Genomic DNA, 19,863 nt, shown 5'->3' with positions numbered 1-19,863 from the left:
TTTAATCATAGTGTGCAGCCTGTACTTACCACACATAAATATCCCAAGAAAAGATGCACCAAACACAAGTCAAATTTCGTAAGCTTTTATTTACATGCAATAGTGCTCCAGCATTTGCAGCCACAGAACGGCTACACTTATAAGGGGAGTGTAGATTCAGGTTCTCCTTCATTTTGATTGCGGATGTCTCTAAGACTAATACTTATGCACCAACCTGTGAGGGAGGAATAATACTGACACACCTGTCACAGCGCCCTCACCTGGCAGTCATTTGGTAACCAGCAAATGAGTAAACACAGAAGTGGTTGCAGTATAAAGTTCAGCTTATCAATGACTGAGTTTAAGATAGTTTCCAGAATCTCTCCCATTCAGTGATTTAAAAAAATAACAAAATCAAAAAAAAATAAATAACTATACAATATATAATCTCTTGCACACTACTGAAACAGAATGATTTACGTTGCATACACTTGTTAATAGTTTGCTAATGATGAACAATGCATAATACATTTGTGTTACTGCTATACAAAATGACACAGTTGGATTTCTGAAAATGTGACATGGCAATGGAACTAAACAGCAATGAAGCACCTCTTAATTACAGCATCAGACTGGTTTGAATGTCCCTTTGTTTCTGTTGAACATAAAGCTAAAGTACCTAAAGTCCAAACGTTTAGGATGGAGGATATCTGCGAGGAATGACGTGAGGAGGGTCTAGACATGAAGTGCTGAAAACTGAGGGGAATCCCCTGCAGATTTAAGGTCCCCTGACTGATCTTCACATGAGGAAAAACGTCTCAAACTTGCTTTCCTCCACAGGAAATGCAGACAGCATCACACGATGGTGCTCCCATTCTCCATGACGTATTGAGAGGGAGGACGTATGAATAAAGAGTCTTTTTTTCAATATGAAAATAACCTTATATACAGTATAATCAGACACTTATGTACAAAAGCATAAATATATAAATATCTGTGATACAAAAATAAATATTCTCTCTTGTTTTCTTCTGTTTGTTTAACAGTCTCTTATGCATCTGTTGTGTTGCCTGCCCCTTCGTCCTCAGGGGTTGCTTCATTTGGGAGGATGTTCACTTCCGGTATTGTTGTATCTTGGGATTGTGGCGTTGTGGCTGCTGAAGATGATGTGGTGAAAATCCCTTCGTCTTCTAGAGAGAGAAGAGGAAAGGACGCTGGCTCTGCAGAAAGAAGCAGGAAGGAATGAGAGCTGGTCAGAAAATGTGACGCTGATTTTGTAGTATGCAAAAAAAGGATGCTGATTCTAAGGTTGGAAAATGAAGATAAACACATTGGAACAGCCAAAATTAAATCTTCAACTGAAGCGTGGTAGTTTGCTCTTGAGCTCGGAATCAGTGTGTCATGAAATGATCTCAACCAGAGGTCCACTTACAAGCTTTTTCAGATCTTTTAACCGCATCTCTGCCAGCAATATCTGAAGCCAAAGACCATCTTTGAGACTGTGAGATGCAGCGGAAAGCTCCAAAAAAGCTTTTATGTAGTTAACTATAAATTGAGATTTTTTTGCCACACTTGATATACGTCTGCACTGCAGGATCATCACATATGAGAAAATCCATGTTCCAAATGTGAAAAAGATGGACAATTAACGGCATCTATTATTTCAGTCAACAACAGACTTACTGTTAGTGATGCCATCCTCTGCTTTATCTCCTCCAGAGAAGTTGCCATCGCCTCCCAGTTCCTGTGAACTGAAGTGCTGATGGGATGAGTTGAGGAGCTGAAGAGTGGAGTCATCAGGAGGACAGCAGCTCTGTTCATGAAGATCTGAACCACTAAGGAAGACATGAAAAAAAAAAAAAGGTTTATATAAAATGTTAAAGGATCAATGACGTAAGTGACTTAAGTGTAATTTTACATTTCAAGTCTATTTCTTCCATTTTACACACAAAACTACAGTGATTGTGTGTTGGGCTTTCGCTACACAGTCTTTGTAGACATTGTGTTAGACTAACACACTAACAATTGTCAATATTTTATTTACAATGGCAATGTAAATGTAAAATAAGGTACATTTAAAAATTATAAGAAAATTATATTTAAAAAGCAGTAACCAGCACATTTTTGCCCAATAAATACCAGAGGTGATTAATCTATCAAAAAAGCAAAGAATTTTCTGCTAATTGATTAATTGACTGATTCTTTTGGCTCCAGTTTAGGTACGAATTCCTATTTAAGTTCAAATATCATGAAAACCACTTCAGCAAAATCTAAAAATGTCATTAACAATCTATTTTGTCTACTTTGAGCAGTGGTTTTTGCTTCCCCGTTAGTTGATTATTTAGTAATTATTGCATAATGTCCCTCCAGTAAATCACAATACATACTGTATGTGAGTTGTGTATGTGAATGTACCTGGTGGAGTAGTGGTAAAGATGTCCATTTGACACTGTCTGTGGCAACAACGTGTCACACTCCATATCACAGTCCACCTCCTCCTGCAAAACACAAGCGCATTACGATCATACATTCAACACTACTGGACTTTCAAAACATGACAGCCTATTAACAACCTATAGTGAGCATATTTTTACCTGCTGCAGCCCTGGCAGGCAGTGTGTGGGGTGGTGAGGTTTGCCGTTTGGAGTGTATTCTCCGTTGGCGGGGTAGACGCCGTGTGGAGCCGTTATGTGGCCGTCCAGCGGGCAGTGGCCAACCAGGGCAAGTCCCTGCAGGGGAACCATGGTGTACTGGCACGACGACACAGGGGCAGCCACGGAAGGAAAACACAAATCCGATGTTTGCTCTGAAGTAAGCACAAAAGGAGAATTACACCGATGTAAAGGCAAATAACTATATGACTGAAGACCTAAAAAGGAAGCGGAAGGAGCACTCACTCTGTTTGGCCCAAGCCCTCCAAAGGCAGAAGGGGATGAAGGCGACAATAATGAAGACGAAGGCTCCGAGAACAATACCGACTATGAGGTAGGGGAGGTCACCGGGCCGCGGCACAAGTCCGTTGGACTGTCCAAAAACATGTTCTGGGGTCTCTGATGGATCAGGCCGCTGGTGATTAGGACGAGCTGAGGAAAGAAAAAAAGTGGAAAAATAGATGTAAAAAAAAGAAAGTTCAGACTTGCTAAAGAGAGCATGTTACAGCTAAATGTCCCAAAAGAATGACCTCACCTTTCGTTTCGAGGATCACCACGTTGCCAAATTCACTCTCTCCCTTTTCGTTGAAGCTCTGCATCTTGATGTCGTAGGCGGTCTCAGGCTGCAGGTCACTGATTTGATGCCAGTATCTGTCTCCCTCCACCACATCCTTCTTATAGTCACTGTCATTATCGCTGTCTGTCGGCCGGTAGTAGATGTAGAAACCGTAGATGGGCGTGTTGTTTACAGGAGTGTACTGTTGAAGAGGGAAATAAATCTTGTTACAATCACAATGAAAAACATATTGACCGCAAAATACTAACTTTAGTAGACAAAAACAACATATTTTCTTCCAATCACTCACCGTCCATTTGAGAATGATTGTGGTTTCATTGATGGCTTCATTGTAGGTGATGTAAGGTCCATCAACAGGCCGCTCATGGGTTCTCCCACCCACCACAGTGTATGCCTTCGAAGGGGCACTGGGAGGACTGGAACCGATTACATTCACCGCCACAACACGAAACTTATAGGATGTACCTACAGGGAGAGGGATAACCATTACTAATGTGTCTCTGGGGGCTGCCGAGAATAAAGCTCTATATTGTGATGACGAATGTTTGTTTTCACATTACTTTGTTTTCCTTTTAAAAGAGCAAACGCAATGTTGACTGCAATTCAGTTATGGTTTTGACTGATGGCAGCAATTACTGAAATGACTGTAACAACACTCATTATGCTGATGAATTTACAGGCCTTGGGAGTGTAATTATGCAGGACATCATCATTGTAATTATATGGTACAACATCCTACTTCTCCCCCCCAACTCCACAAAGTCAGATTAAAACGGCTGTGAATAATGACAACATTGTTCAAGATGGCTGACCTTTCTCGAGGCCTGTGATCTCCACAGAGAGCCGCGATGGTGGGATGTTTTCCACCGCCGTCACCCAGTCCTCTCCTGCCTTCTTCACCTTCTTGTACTCCACCCGAAATGACTGGATGGGGAAGCCGCGGTTACCGCGAGGAATCCAAGTCACGTATGCCGACGTTTCCGTTGCCGTGGAGACTGTGGGCTTGTCAGGGGCTTCGGGAGCTGCAGAGGAAGAAGAATGGTGTCAGATAGAGGACAAGAAAAGACATAAACTCTCAGACAACACTCTGTAATTATGACGGTGATGGCAAAACACATTACATTCAGCACTTACTTAGAGCTCATCCTTCAGAGACGGAAAGGAAAAAGAGGTTGATAAATGTTAGTCGAGAGGAGAATGGTTAAAAGTTCAGGCTCTTGCTGTAAAACAGTATCTTTTTACATTTATTTTGGTAGATGTGATTCTTATAGTTAGTATAGTTAATAAGAGGTAGAGTTTGCAAAGAGTCATAGTGAGGCACAGGATTGGAGGGGTACTTACGAGAGAGGCTTGGCGAAGGAACAGCTGGGGTTTTTGGTGGGTCAATTTGCCCTTTACGAACTGAAGACAGAAAAACACAATGTTAGAGAAGTGTTAAATAAAGGAACAGCCTTTGTAAAACCTTTATTTGATTCTTTTCTACAGCCATGCTAGCAACTCTGTGTGGCTGTACTAGGGCACTGTGCTTTGAATTAAATACTAATGTCAGCATGCTAATACAATATACCAATGCTAACATGCTGATGTTTAGCAGGTATAATGCCTGAGGGGAATGTTGATGATTAATTCATCCTGAGAGGGACATGAAGGTCTGTTCCAAATTTCATAGCAATCCATCCAAAAGTTTAATATTTTACTCAAAACCACAAATGTCTTTATACTGGCACTAAGTCAGAGAGATTCATCCTCTGGAAACCAATTACTCCCTGACCACATCTGTACATAATTTTATGGTGATCAATACAAAACTTTGATATATCAATCAGGACCAAAGTGGTTGACCAACCCACATTGTATCTTTAAAACACTTAATGACTGATCTGATTGTGTCGTACCTTTGCCAGTTCTGAAGGTCATCATAGCAGGTTGTCCCAGACCAGCACAGTTTTTGGCAGCCATCTCCACCTCATAAAGGCTGTCTGGCTGCAGCTTGACCAGAGGCAGCTTGTGGAGAGAGCCTGAGATACTGCTGGAGGTCCACTCTGCTAGAGGGTCACCCACCTGAGACAGAGGGAGACAAAGGGATGAGTTACAGACAAAGAAAGCGTATATAATGATTCATTTTAACTGAGAATGTAGTGAATGGATTGCAGTACCTTTCTGTATTTGACCATATACTCCAGCACAGGGACTCCTCGCTCATTTCGAGGCCTCCAGGTCAGTTCATAGTAGTCAGCTTTGCCAGTGCGTGGCTGGCTGAGGATGATAGGGGCATCTGCAAGCAGGATCTGACCTGGTAGTTCAGAGCAGTCAAGAGGCAACATGGCGCCCGTGGCCCCGGGCCTCACAGGCGGCTGCTCTCTCAGCACCTTATCTGGGCTGAGTGGCCGATAGATGGAGGGCAGCTTCCCCCTGGATGTAATCCCTAGAAAGACAAACAGACATACATCATGAAATATAAATAAAAGAAATGAAAGAATCAGATCTCTGATAAATTACCAACTTTCTAACTTACCAGTTGATACTGTGATGAGGCGAGCGGAGGCCTGCGAGCTGCCCACCCCGTTCTCAGCCATGCATTGGTACAGTCCATCGTCCTGAGGGCCCACATTGGAGACACGCAGCACCCGGGTGGTAAGGCGGTGGCGAGGAGACGGGGAAAGGGGACGAGCGTTGTGAAGCCACATTACAGAGGGAGTGGGTTTACCGCGGGCCTGGCAGGTGAAGCGCACAGTCTCTCCGTACACGACTTCCTGCTGCTGCAGCTCCACCGTCACCTGAGGAGGCTCTGCAGGAGAAACACAAAGTCAACAGGCTGGTTCGTAAGTTTATCGGTAGCTTGAATGTTTGGTGTCTTTTGCTTGATAAATGACATAAATTAATAACCAATGATTAAAATTGTTTATGCTCCAACAATTTCACATTTGTATGAGCGTGTGTGTGTGAGTAAAATCACAATCATGCACTGACGCATGTGTATGCGCAAAGCCTGTATGAAAGGGGGGTATATAGAGCCAGTCAGGCGGGGCCAGGCTAGCTAGTTGATGGTTGGCTGCTTGTGAATCAGGGTAAGACAGAGCTCATTACAGCCACAGCAGCTCTCTGGCTTTAATTAGAGCCAGCTGCAGAGAGACAAGCCCACAACACACACACGCACACACACACAGAAAATCACTGTAAAAACAGTCATCCATAACCTAGACACATTCAATCAAGTCTTGCTACAGAACGGAGAGCTCTGTCTCCACAAACTTTCTTACACAGCACCGCCCGCTTCTAACACACACGATTGCGTGCACACATACAGACCCCTTGCCGCCAAACAGGAGTCAGTCTAATTATTAAATCCACGGCAAAGACAAGACTCTACTCATAAAAGCCCCAAAAAAAGCCAACACATGGACATGCTAAAACAACTTTCCTTCACTCCACTCTTCCAGGTTACTCACCAAACACTTGTACATCATAAAGCACCGTCGCAGAGCTGGCCGAACCGATGCCATTGTCCGCTCGGCAAATGTAAGTGCCAGAGTCTGCCTCGCCCACTGCGTCGATCAGCAGGTTGCTGAGCAGGAAGCGCGTGTTGTTGTGGGAACGCAGGTCCTGCCCATCTTTTGCCCATATAACCTGTGGAGTGGGGATGCCACTGGCCACACACTCCAACACCAGCCGCTGGCCTTTAGTCACCATGATGGAGCGAGACGCCGGCGGGTAAATGATCCGAGCTGCTTCTGAGGTGGAGCCTGGAAAAGATGAGGACAGTCAGGGTAGGAATACTTTGCCAGCATGATGTGAAAAACTATTTTCCCACCCTTCTCCATTTCTTTGAATTACTTGTATATGTGTTGTGGCTGAAACTACGCCCAGAATACAAAAAGGATTTAAATCACAATGTGAAGTCAAAGCACTCATCTCTGCCTTTGAAGATGCAAGAGCATGAACCGTGCACGTCGTCACCTGTGACTAAATGTGTCCTGGCAAGATCGGATGATAAAAGTCAAACTAAGCTGGTGAGTGTGAGACACATGTGCACCACATGTGTCTACAGTAACAGTCGCAATGATCTCTTTCCTGATGTTACACAGTTAATATTTCAGTATGACCCTTGGCTTCTTTTTGCACATCTTTATATTGTGTTTTCATTAGCACAAGCAGTGCTAATAAAAAGTGTTATGTTCTGTCTCAACGTCAGAGTGTTGGAGATTACTCACGGCGTATACGCAGGCGGTCAGCAGAGATGGATGTTTTAACCTCCTGAGTGACGGGGTTGTAAGCGGCACACTTGTACGGCCCCTCATCGTCCTGCGTGGCGTTGGCTATCTGCAGGTTCCCTGAAGGCATGATGAGGTAGTTCCCTGCAGGAAAAACAAACACACAGATGTTAGAGCGCGTTCTTAAAGCCTAACAAACCCAAGAATGAACAGAGCGTACACTTATGGCCTGCTCCTGTCAGGACAGTTATCACTTATGATGGGCTGAAGACAAAGATTCAAAGGCTTTTATTTGTCTCTTGCTCGTACAATATGTGCAGTGAAATGCAGGATGGCATATTCTTGAGGCTGTGCTATAAAGGCTAGTGTGCAATAAAGAATAATAATTACAACAAGAGTAAAAACAGAAGGAAAAAAAATCAAAGATGAAAAATTCTGAATATTTGTATTATTATTAGTATTACTAGTGTGTGTGAGGCCATCTTTCCAGGATATAAAACTTACATTAATGTCACAACTGTAAAGAAAACTATGCAATAGGATTCTGTACACACTGCAGTGCAAATATACAAATGAGATCAGGTTTCACATGCTTATTTTCAAACTTAAAAGCAGGAAGGTCCCTACTGTGAAACACAGTGTGTAATCGGAGTACTATGTGCCATTCCAGTGCATGTTTGCACTGCCAGCAGAGACCACACGGTGGCGGCCCAGAGTCTGACCGAGAACAGTCAGTGAATGCTCGTCAATGTGGTATTCATTTCCTCAGAGATAAGCTGCAGATATCAGTACCTACAGCTCCCAGGCATCATCAGCATACCAGCCACAAACCACTGGAGCTTTTCTTCTCTTCCAGGCAACTTAGAAGTAAATAGTTTGAAAAATAAACAACTGCATTCCCATGTTTCAACATTCTCGAGATAATACCCTTATCACCGGTTTTATGATGGGCCAGATAGCTGGATTATAGCATTCTGGTAAATTATGAAGATAGCATAGGAATCAAGAGGGAAGTAGGGAGAGATCCTAATGAAGTGAAGCAGCTCATTACCTTTGGATGTTTCCAGCCACTCCTGTTTGACACTGTAGCGGACCTGAGCCTTGGGCTGGCTTTCGGGGAGGTGACATTCAATAACAGCCGTGTTGCCTTCGTCGACCTCGATCTCCTGCTGGTCATCTGGCTCAAAGTCCCGCAGCTCTGCAAAACACAAAGGCGAAGGGGGGAAAAAAGTCAGCGTTGTCACATCGTTGCAGCACAGTTCATTCTTTCATCATCTTAATTCACAGTGTAAATCACATCTAACTGCACATGTATACAGTCAGTCCTCGGCTTTAGAAGTAGAAAACCACATTATTATGAGTGATAATAAACTCTATAGTAACTGTGCTGTTTCCATATTGGGTGTCTCTCACATCAGCCTGTCCCCATTGTATCGTAACCACATTCCCACAACGTCTCTAATGCGCTCTTCTCTTTGAAAAAGAAACTTCTTCTACCTCCATTTAGTGATTTCTTTCCCCACTGCTTGTCTTAACATGATCTGTCTTAAGACTTAAGGCACTCTAACTAATTTTTCTGTTTTACTCATTTCACGTCACTTTGGATAAGTCCAAAGCCTAAAAGTGGTGTCTGTAACATTCGAGTAGGTGTCATTAATCCTGTCAAACATTATACTGCGTCTGGAGCCGGTTCAGATTCTGTGGGAAATGGGGCGAGTGGGATTACTGGGGCCATGTGCTGTGTCCTGCAGACACACAGTCTGCACAGCACAGACACTCATGTGACCTCTGACCTCCTAAACCCCCCCCGCTTGAGCGGCCTGGAGGCCTGGCCACAGGGTCAAAGGTGAGAGGTGTCCGTCCTATAGAGTTTCAAAGAAAGATATCCAGTTTGGGTTTGGGAGGAAACAGCAATGCGTTGCTCTTAAAAAGCCAGAGGGAAAAAAAGAAAAACCCACAAAAATTTTAGCGTGGGGATGCTGCCATTTTATAGATTTGAAGAAGAGGGAAACTAAAATGAGACTGAGAAAAGAAAAAGGGACGGGAACAGCACAGGAGGGAGAAAAAAAAAGCAACAACTGGAGAAATTTGTCATGAAGGAGTCCAGCAGTGAAATGAAACATAAATACAACTTCTCCAGGAACGTAATTAAACGTCTACCAGCCTTTGTTGATTTATTCTTAACAAACATGGCTTCTTTCCATTCTTTCCAGAGGTGCTATAACTGGTGTGTTTTTCTTGGACCGGCCGCTCTCTCTGGCAAGAAGACCAATCTGCTGTTATATACAGTCAGCTGATGAGACTTTGTATACAGCTCTAATTCAATAAGTAAAGTTTGCTTAAGGTCATGGTATCTACTGATAGGGACATCGCAGTGATTTACTCAAAGCACTGAACAAACACCTTCACTGCAGGCCACTGATTTAGTCACCATGCATGTTGGATCCATCTGTGTCTGTGAGCTTTTAATGGGGGAAAACGAGGGATATCAGGCTCCACACACACAAAACACAACTGCATCTCCGACTCTGTTTCAGCTCTTTTTCTGAAAGATGAGAATCCCAGCCAGGACATGTCAAGCTAAGTGGTGTGTGTGTGGTCGTTGCTGTGTGTGTGTGTCGGTGTGTGTTGTGTTGCTGTGTGATGTGTGTGTGTGTGTGTAGGGGGAAAAAAGCCTTAAAAAGAGAGACCGTGTGGTGCTCCATTTGCTAAATCAATCAGGTGCTGTTTTTACAGCCACCCCCCCTTCTCCTCCTGCCTCCCCCTCATATCTACCCATCCCACCTTCCTCCTCCTGTCTGCTTCTCCCAAATTCCTCCAGCTACACCTTTTAACCCCCCACAACTCATACCGCCCCGCATTCTTCACAGGAAGAACCCCGCATGGGTGCCTCTCAGGTGTGTGTGCCTGTGTGCCTGTGTGTGTGTGTATCCTGCAGGGATGCAGGATTGATGATATTCATAAAGTGAAGCAGACCTCCCGCACCAGGGCTGCTTGGCAAGGCAGACTTAAATATTTCTAGAGAGACAGTGCATTCATCATCTTTATGTGTAGCAGTAGGAGGCCTGTGTGTGTGTGTGTCTGAACTATAACATGTTTGTGCAACGTGTTGTGTGTTCACGTTGTGCAGATACATGTCTGTTTTCTGCAGCAAAAAAATGGGAGGGTGATTGTCTGCACAAGAATTCAAGCGAGGACCTTTTAACTTATGCCAAAAAATCACAGATTCTTCAGAGTCGGATAGCAAGGAGGGTCTGGAATCAAGCTATCCTGATCACAAAAAACATGTGCGTACAACTAAGAGGGCTCACATGGAAAGGCAGGCACGTACACACTCCCCGTGGAGCAATTCCTTAGGCGGTTTCGGGGTGGCCGAGGAGAGACCGTTATTAAATTAGAGAAGTTTTTGAGGGAGGCGGGGCGAACAGTCTGGCTCCACATGTGGTTATCTCAACAAGATTCATCCACTATTGGAACTATCAATAACTTTTACTGCCTTTGTACACGCTCCGCAGAAACCAGAGGAAACAAAAAAAACACGAGAGGTAAAGATGACAAAAGAGGAGGGGAAAGTGAAAGATAATGAAGGAAAGAAGGGAGAAAGTGACAGGGTGAGGAGTGAAACATGTGCAGAGGAAGAGAAGTGTGTGTGTGTGTGTGTGTGTGAAGTTATGGAGGGCTTCAAGGAGACAGAGAATGTGACATCACGTCTCATCTTGTGTGAGGATCTTGTCTCGACTGGCCTAAAACACCTCCAGTTTCTCCAGCAATGGCAGCCTCATACATCACATCAGTACATGTAAAACAATACAGTTAATAGCGCTTTTTTTTAACCTAATGGTGAGGTATACACCCATATCCACACACACACACACACAACACAACACACAACACCACACACACACACACACACACACACACACCTTATCTCCCCCTCTAGCTTTCTAACCAATTACGGGGCCATAATTTCTGGCGAGCCCTGCTGTCGGGGCCCTGTGGAGAGGAATGTGGTGTTGTGGGGAGCAGAGGGGCCGATGGAAGCAGGGGGCCCCGCAGGCTGAGTCCTGGTCCCCTCTACCCCACTCTGACCGGCCCACGGCCCCGGGGTCCGCTCCATTCCTCTGACTCAGGTTACACAGCTTCAGGCCCCCCTCTCGGTCCCATGATGCATATCAAATGTAACACCACACACTCAGACCAGCACCGCACTAAAAACGTCAGCAGTGAGAATAATTCACTTTAACTCCATTAGATCACTATGACACTGCATAAAAAACAGCTGTAATCTGACTACACCGAATAAATACTGCCTGACTTTCTGGAGCTAATATCACTAATCAATGATGTGCAACAGTTTCTCAACGTCATCAGAATTATAGCTGGACCTCAGTAAGCAGTGGAAAAATACAAGGTTTACAGTGTATTGGTGAAGATTTTAAGCAAACAAATACCGCCTCTTCACTGTTGTTGTTCTACTAGACGAACATTAAGTCAAAGGCGTTCTTTGGATACTCCGACAAACCAAAAAGGGGCCCTGTGTGTTTGTGTTTATTTGTCTCAGCTTTGTGTGGGTGGCTACTCACTGGCAGCAGTGACGTTCGCAGGCACACTAGCCAGGGCTCCTGCGCCGGTGCTGGCCACACACTGGTATCTGCCCAGAGTCAGGTTGGAGAGTGCGGGGATGTACAGGCTGTTGGGCCCCAGCACTACACCCAAATCTCCGTCCAAGAACTCCTGACCGTTGAGACGCCAGCTGATGTTGGCGGAGGAGGGTCGGGCGCTGCAGCGCAGATTAACACTGCCTCCCAGCTTCTGCACCACAGACATGGGCTCCTCAGTGAACATTGGCACCTCGTCTGAAGAAAACATTAAACAAAGCAGTCAGAAGCAAATTAAACTACAATGTCGGGCCAAGAAAAGCTTTTTTTGGCCATTTTTGCTTGATTATCAAAATAATTGCGGATTCATTTTGTTTCTATTTACTGAATCACTTAAGAGGCTAATCGTTGCAGCTCTACATACAATACTTCTCTTATTTTCCAGTTCACCCATGGTGGCTAGTGTGGCTTATGCAAACTACACCGCTTCATCAGTTCATTTCAAATAAACTGCTGTTTCTGCTGCCAGACACGTACAACACCTCCCTCTCTGTGACTGAGCCAGAATATTTTGTCCCTGGCAAGATTTATCCAGCACCAGGTGTTTGGAAAAACTAATGTAAAGGCATTCTAGTGAGTCAAAGCAGCAGTGTGCATTTTGAAGGCACAAAAAACGTAATTTTATTCAGACATTTATTTTACTCAGAGATCAAGTTCTTCACCATCTCAGATTTTCTATTTTCTACTTACCAGGGACGGACGTGCCGCTCTGCAGGCAGCATAGTAGTACTGCACCTAGAGCGCACAACACTGGAGCTCTTCTCTTTTTCATCCACGGAGTCCAGTCTCGCTTTCCAGACATCTTCCATACACTACCCCCTGAAACAAACACACAAAAAGAAGGGTCAGAGGGTCATTTACAGACTTGGTTCACTCAAAACAAACAGCATAAGCCACTTTCCTTCTGACTGAAACAAACACGCACAGAACCGCACGGAAAACAAAGCCGCCAAAATTCAACTCACAAACATACATTGTCCATCTAAACAGTCAATCGTGATTCATGCATAAGCTGCTCTCTACTTCTATCTTACTTGTATACACACGTACACAAACAGGCAGCCATTAACGAAACACAACCCAGGCGAGGCGGGGAGTTCTGCGGTACCCTTAGCAAAGCCAAACTCCAGACACAAATAAAGCCTTTCTTTTCTGCCAGCCCCCATCTCACCGCTGACCCCATCTCCTCCGCCTGTACCCGCACCCATCCAGCCTGCGCTCATCAAAGGGGCGCCCTCATTCTGCGGGCCGTAACCCGACCCCTCCACCTTCCCGCTCAGGTGTAACCGATACAGGTACAGGGTCCAGAAGGAGGAAGGAGTGGGTGGGAGGAAGAGGAGAAGGGAAAAACACACAGGCTGCATTCAGAGAGTCGGGACAAAGAACAACTAATGAGAGGCAGGATGGATGGGGGGGGGGGAGCTGGGGGAAATATATATCACAGCAGCAAGGAGTGTGTGTGAGATGGAGGAGAGGAGGGGTCTTTTATATTTCAGTGCAGTATGTATTGGGAGGAAAATGGAGAAAACGATGGTAATGGTCAGTCTATTAACAGTTAATGTAGAGAGGGGAGCGTTTCTCTCTCTCCCTTGTCGCCTGCTGCCAAGTTTCCCAAATTCTTTCCTGTCAGGTTAAACTAACAACTTCCCGTCAGGATGAGGAGGGTGGTCCAGCAAAACTGAATCTGTATTACTCCCCCTCTCTCTCTCCCTCTCATATACATACATGTCGCTGAACATGCACATACTCATATAAACTGTCCTGCGTCGATACAGAAACAATGGAAGCGCACAACTTTCTCATACATATTTGGTCTGATCTTATTATGGCAAGGGGGTGATTAATGAAGCTCAGACACTAGGGACTACATACACACACACTCACACACACATACACACAATACACTCCCAAATACACAGACACACACACACACACACACACAAGGGGCCAAAGCAGGACAGTAAGAGAATGGAAACTCTTACATTGCACCTCCATCATCTAATGGCAGCAGTAAAAATGTTTAGCTGCCTGGCACATTTATTGAAAATGAGCAAAGCAGCAGGCTGATGGAAAAACAGCTGTTAACTGACTACGCCAAGTGTCACACTAGGCCACACATTACTCTGCTACATTTTAACAGCATATTATGAATTCTCACGACATGAACAACTTCCACAAAAACGAGAACCTGTAACGATTTGTCGACCGATTTATTAAATTTATTAAACCTGTAATAACTGATTTTGTTGTCCACAAGGGGGCAGCAATAACAAACAGTAAACAGAACACAGAGACGTCACATTTTTAATTTGATATGGCGAACTTGTTGGCAAACAGTTGCTTATTTACACATCCAGCCAATATAGCACCCACATTCATTCATTCCAAGTCCCAAATTCACTCAATGTGTGGGGGCCAAGTTTTAGCTCCGTTTTTGGCCTCCTCCAACTCCTGAGGGAAACATCTGGTTGCTAAATGTTCTGTCTGTTGTTTGGTGTTGCGCAGGTGGCGTGCAGTTGGTTTTTAGGGTTATTTTGCTAAAGAAAGCTGCCTGCTGTAGCCAAATAAAGCTGTTGCAAGACCAAAACTCAAAACAGTGAGTTTTGGTTTACTCTGACATTAATATTGCAATTATACTGTACGCTGTTATTCTTGCATTAGCACACTTATCCATACATCCAATTCTCAGAATTATTATTATCTATTTATTATATTGCTGTTATTTACTGGATACATACATTTACATGTCTTATTTTAAACATTTCTATACATGTCTTCACATAATATAGTATAATGCACATATTCTTTACATACTTCTTATTCTTACTTTCTACTCTGATAACTTCTTTTTTTACCAACTTGAGCAACTGTAATCCAACTTCCCCACAGGGATCAATAAAGTATTTCTGTCACTATGAGCAACCTCCTGCACATACATACTAACATAAAAAGTCATGTAAACATAAAGCAATTAATTATAGCTAATATAGTAAAAATGCCAAACATTGGCTTGCTCTAAATTGCTGCTTTTCAGTAATTCATGTAACTGTAAATTAAACATCTTTGGCTTTAGACTGTTCTCTCTGGCAAGCATTTTCAGCATTAACAATATTGAAAATTAGTAGTAGCCCTACATACATGTAGAGTTTAATTTACTTACTCGTCCACTCAGAGTGGCCTATCAGTAGTGGGATCGCTCAGTAAACAAACAGCAAGCTACTGTGGAACCAGGAGCGAGCAAAGCCGAAGGCCTGTGGCTTCTGTGGCCGGTCGCTGTATGGACACAACCCGGAATGGCTGCCCATAAAAGACATGTACTTCTGTATCGAGCACCTGTTCCAACTGTGAGAGTCACTAACCATAAACCACACCAGTCAATCTGCTAACTGGACACACAGCAGGACACACAACCCTCACCACTGAGACCCTTTTACCAGTCCAATATCTGGCTTTCACACATAAATAAAAGCAGTGAGACAGAATCAGAGATAGAGATAGTTTTGTTATATTGGCGGTATGAGAAGGACCCTCGTACATCATCACTCGCTAAAAACAGCCTTACTCCTCTGAGTCTGTCTGTCTGATTCATTAGTCAGCTGGGTCCTGTGTTTGCTTAGCGGATACCCTGCCTCAAGATGAAAAGTTGGCCTGACATCTATGTCCAACTTTTTCCATCCATCCTTCCCAGAGAAGTCACAGACAGAGAGAGAGAGAAGAGCCTCCTACGCATCAGCGAGACTGATAAAAACCAGAGCACACACACACAAAGACAGCTCCCCTAAATCAAGAACCAAGAGAATGTGTGTGTTAATGTGTGCCTGTGACTGTTTTGTTTCAGATTTACCAACGAGGAACAACGCTGTGTGGCAAACACTATGTGGGAGAAGCTTTGTGGTATTAAAACATACTTCAGTGACAGTGCAGTGAGGAGAACTGTGTGAACTGTTCAAATCTGCCAGACCCAGTGCAAAATTATGATTACAAGAGGGTGAAGCTTTTTCTGTAATCATGTTTAGGGGCTGACGCTTGACTACTGTGAGATCTGACTTACTTGACGAAGTCAATTCTTACATCTTGACGCGGTAAAATTGAAAACGTAGCATTTTGTAGATAAAATTTATATTCTATGAAGTAAGTATTGAAAAAAAGTCTAATTTGTTATCAGTATCAAAACTCAGGTACTGTAGTGGCACTAGTATAAAACAAAAGTTAAATTGATACCCAGCCCCTGCAAAAGGTTGGCCTCACGTGGTCACACTTTGCGTATTGTTAGATACATGCATTGAATATAATATAGGAATATCAGTGCCCATACTGACTTCAGTAGGTGGATCAGATATTGGCCATGATGTCCCTGATCCACCTTAAATACAGTTGCTTTCTCTTTGTCATAATAAATATTCAGTTACATTTAGTTTTAATTGCCACAGCAATCCCGGGCCTCATGTTAGCTTGCATAAAAATTATGTGAGTACTTGGTATCGGCAGCTATCCAGAGTGAAGGCAGTTGGATTGGTGCATCTCTTTCACGAACACAAGAAAATGGTTAAAGCGTGCGTCATTTTAATGGTAAACATGGAAAAGCATCTTGACTTGTATTCTGGTTATAAAGACTACAGACTAGGCTCTTATTACAGGTGTGTGTATCCTGTTTGGTGTATACATTACGGAGAGGACTCGGTTGTGGCGGTGGTGTGCAGGCATGCATCATGAGTGTAGGTATGCGAGTGCCTTGTCGTTGTGGGAGAGAGTCACTTGACAGAAGTTCATTGTGAGCGTGCTAAGTAAAGACACTGGGGCCCCTGTTCTCCCGGGCCACTGCCAGTCCCATTGTCCCCCTGCCTCCGTGGATAAATTCATTTTGACAACCCTGCTAATTGGATAAAACCAGACTGGAGCCTCCTCCCTGAGCTCTCACATTCCATCTGCTTTCTGGCATGAAGAGGACACACTGGAGGGGAGGTGGTGGTGGAGGGGTAGCAGGGTAGTAACTCCTTCTGAGGAGCTGAGCTGTTGAATATTTATCACCTTCCCAAACTCCCCTCTTGCCCTCCCTCCCTCCCCCAGTTTTACGTCTTTTTACACCCAGTGCCCACCACCCTCCCTCCCTCGAGGTTCTCAAAAACACCACAAAGCCCCCCCTTTAGATAAACACATGCGGTGTCAAGTGTGAGGAGTGCCGGGGGTTCAACTGCCCCACTCGGGCCCGCGGCCCACAATGCCATGCCGCATAGCTGCCATGCGGGAGGCCGGTTGCCCCTGGCGACGCTAACAGGCAGAACGCACCTTAATAGAGTGGAGAGTCATTGTAAAGCAGTGAGCCGGTGCACGCACAAAGACCCCGTGGACCCCTGGAGAAAGGGGAGACGCTACTCTGAAGGGCCCGGGGAAGAGCTGATGGGCCCTGCTCAATGACCAAAGAGAAGGAGGGGTGAGGGGGCTCAATGACCAAGAGGTTTGAGAGTGGTGTGTAGAGAGTTTGGGGAGGCAGGGAGCAGAGGGGGGGTTCAATGCCTTTAGGGATTGATGTGAGATGGGTGAAGGGGGTTTATGGAGGTAGTGGGGGGGTGGAGAGGTTGACTGAGAAAGCAGAACGGCTACTCAAATTAATAGAGAGGATGTCAACTGGCAGGAGGAGAGAGCAGGGCCTCGTCAATGAGAGGGTGTGTTCGAGAGAGCGTGTGTGAGCATCGCTGAATGTCCCAACATATTTTCCCCTCACTCTGTCAATGTGTTTGCTGGGCACTCGGTTTGGCCCGGGTCTGTGCCGAGTGGAAGATGAGGAGGGTCCGGAAGTTGCTTAACAAACGAGCAACACTTCCGGTTTACCGTCAGACCATCGCACAGGGAAAGAGCAACAAGACAGCAACAAGGAAATAATAGTTAAGCATAGATTGGACTGCAACTAACAATTTATTATCTTATTAATGACTATTATTTTTCTGCTTAGCCTAACTATTCTTCTTCATTCGCAGAGCCAAAGGTGACTCTAACCAACTGTCCAAAACCTAAAAAATATTCAGCCTGGGGCTGCACCTCATGATTATTTTCATTATCAATGAATCTATTCATTATTGGTTTATTAATAATTAATTGTTTGGTCCATAAAATGATTTTTTTTAAAAAGCTGTTCAAAATTTCCCTCAAAATTTCCCAAAGCCCAAGTTGACATATTCAGATGTTATTTGAGAAAGTGGAACAGAAAATTTTAGGATTTTTTACTTAATAATTGACAATTAATCGACCAACAAAGTAGTTGCCCATTTATTTTCTATAATAGACTAATCAATTAATCTCCTAAACAGCTATTTTAGTTGATGAACTAACTTAATCTTGTAATTGTTTCAGCACTTAATCACAGATGAGGAAAGTCAGTTCTGTCAACCAAAAATCAAACATCAAAAATGCAAATAAGGCCCGGCCTGTTGTGGGCTTTTAATCAATACACAAACGTATTGATTAAAATTAACTACAATTGCTATATCATCAATATGTCACTTCCTGGTTTTTACTTTTATGAAGATGAAAAAAGGATAAAAAGTCGAACTTGTAAAGTATAATTCTTGACAAATATGAATATGGTGAGATCATATTACTTCAAAGTACCATGGATAATGCAAACTGAAGTGGAGAATCTCTTAATGTCTCTGTTGTACTTCACATAAGCAAAAACTTGGCAGAGAACAAATCCTAAATCTATTCCCATCTATCTCTCGGACACAAGAGAACCTTCTGGAGTCTTATCTTGGCATGGAAATTCATGGCCCAACAGGTGGAGCGGGGGCCAGTCCAAATCCTCCACTCGAGACATCACTCGTTCTCATGCCATAAAATTACACATCAAAAGCATCTAAGCATCCCTAACGAGGTTGAGAATTTACCCCCTCCTCCTTCATAATACATACACACACACACACATGCACACGCTTCACAAAGTATTAACGAGCTATATGCCCGGCCAACCCCTCCTTCACCCCCCGAACCGACACTAACGAGCTACAGAGCGTCTCGAGGATTAACGAGAGGGATCTGGACAGGCCCGCCATGTAGAGGAGGGGGGCGTTCTAATCAATTAGGCACCGAAGCATTTGCATAATTTAGATAACGAAGCTGAATTAACCACGGAGAGCTAATTACTGTGCCATGGCGAACACACCCACCCACATTCCTCTGCCTGGTGTGGGATGCCAGCATGCCCACCGGGGCCATGGGAACAGGATGGGATCATCACTGCTGCTGGGGGAGTCTGAGCCAGAGAGATGGACCAAACGGGGATGTAAGGTAGCATTAGCCAATCAAAACAGAGGGAGGGATGGAGGATGGATGGAGGATGGATGGAAGGGAAGAAGGTAGGAAAGATGCCAAGACGGGTGGATGAGAGGAAAGGAGGAGAGATGGAAGGAAGGATGGATAGATGGAAGGAAGGAGGCATGTAAAAAAGATTATAGATGGAAGGTAAGATGATGGGTGATTGAGGGAAAGAATAAAGAAGCAATGATGGATGGATGATGGAAGAAAAGCTGGAGAGGTGGGTGGATATGGATTGAAGGAAAGAGAAATATGGATGGATGGAAGGAAAGAAATATGGATGACAAAGAGATGAGTGGGTGGACAGAAGGGAAGAAGAGAGGATGGATGGATAGAAGGAATGATGAAACTGGTCAGACAGACACAATGCCTGCAGTCTAAAAAACTAGACTACAATCTAAGAGAGGCAGAACTAAAAACTTTGACCATAACTCTAAAACTGTATTAAAAGACACACTTCTATGTATTTTTTATCAACA

The 19,863-nt window shown here is 44.1% G+C and overlaps 1 protein-coding gene across 1 annotated transcript in view; it reads right to left on the bottom strand.

Annotated features, from left to right (window-relative positions):
* Window positions 1-60: 60 nt before the first annotated feature.
* boc (BOC cell adhesion associated, oncogene regulated) overlaps window positions 61-19,863 on the bottom strand; it is a 21,601-nt gene continuing 1,798 nt past the window's right edge. The window contains exons 2-18 of the mRNA XM_035672927.1: window positions 12,767-12,895; window positions 12,002-12,274; window positions 8,470-8,616; window positions 7,419-7,562; window positions 6,657-6,950; window positions 5,723-5,995; window positions 5,364-5,632; window positions 5,103-5,268; window positions 4,549-4,608; window positions 4,020-4,229; window positions 3,497-3,672; window positions 3,166-3,388; window positions 2,877-3,062; window positions 2,574-2,785; window positions 2,395-2,477; window positions 1,663-1,814; window positions 61-1,199 (exon numbers count right to left, since the gene is read on the bottom strand). Coding sequence (XP_035528820.1) covers window positions 1,030-1,199; window positions 1,663-1,814; window positions 2,395-2,477; window positions 2,574-2,785; window positions 2,877-3,062; window positions 3,166-3,388; window positions 3,497-3,672; window positions 4,020-4,229; window positions 4,549-4,608; window positions 5,103-5,268; window positions 5,364-5,632; window positions 5,723-5,995; window positions 6,657-6,950; window positions 7,419-7,562; window positions 8,470-8,616; window positions 12,002-12,274; window positions 12,767-12,878 — 3,150 coding nt within the window. The 5' untranslated portion in view covers window positions 12,879-12,895 and the 3' untranslated portion in view covers window positions 61-1,029. The remainder of the gene's footprint in view (window positions 1,200-1,662; window positions 1,815-2,394; window positions 2,478-2,573; window positions 2,786-2,876; window positions 3,063-3,165; window positions 3,389-3,496; window positions 3,673-4,019; window positions 4,230-4,548; window positions 4,609-5,102; window positions 5,269-5,363; window positions 5,633-5,722; window positions 5,996-6,656; window positions 6,951-7,418; window positions 7,563-8,469; window positions 8,617-12,001; window positions 12,275-12,766; window positions 12,896-19,863) is intronic.

This window comes from Morone saxatilis, unplaced genomic scaffold, assembly GCF_004916995.1.
Source record: "Morone saxatilis isolate NCDOM2014 unplaced genomic scaffold, NCSU_SB_2.0 Contig0, whole genome shotgun sequence".
NCBI lineage: Eukaryota > Metazoa > Chordata > Actinopteri > Moronidae > Morone > Morone saxatilis.
This window is presented reverse-complemented; position numbering and strand designations above follow the sequence as displayed.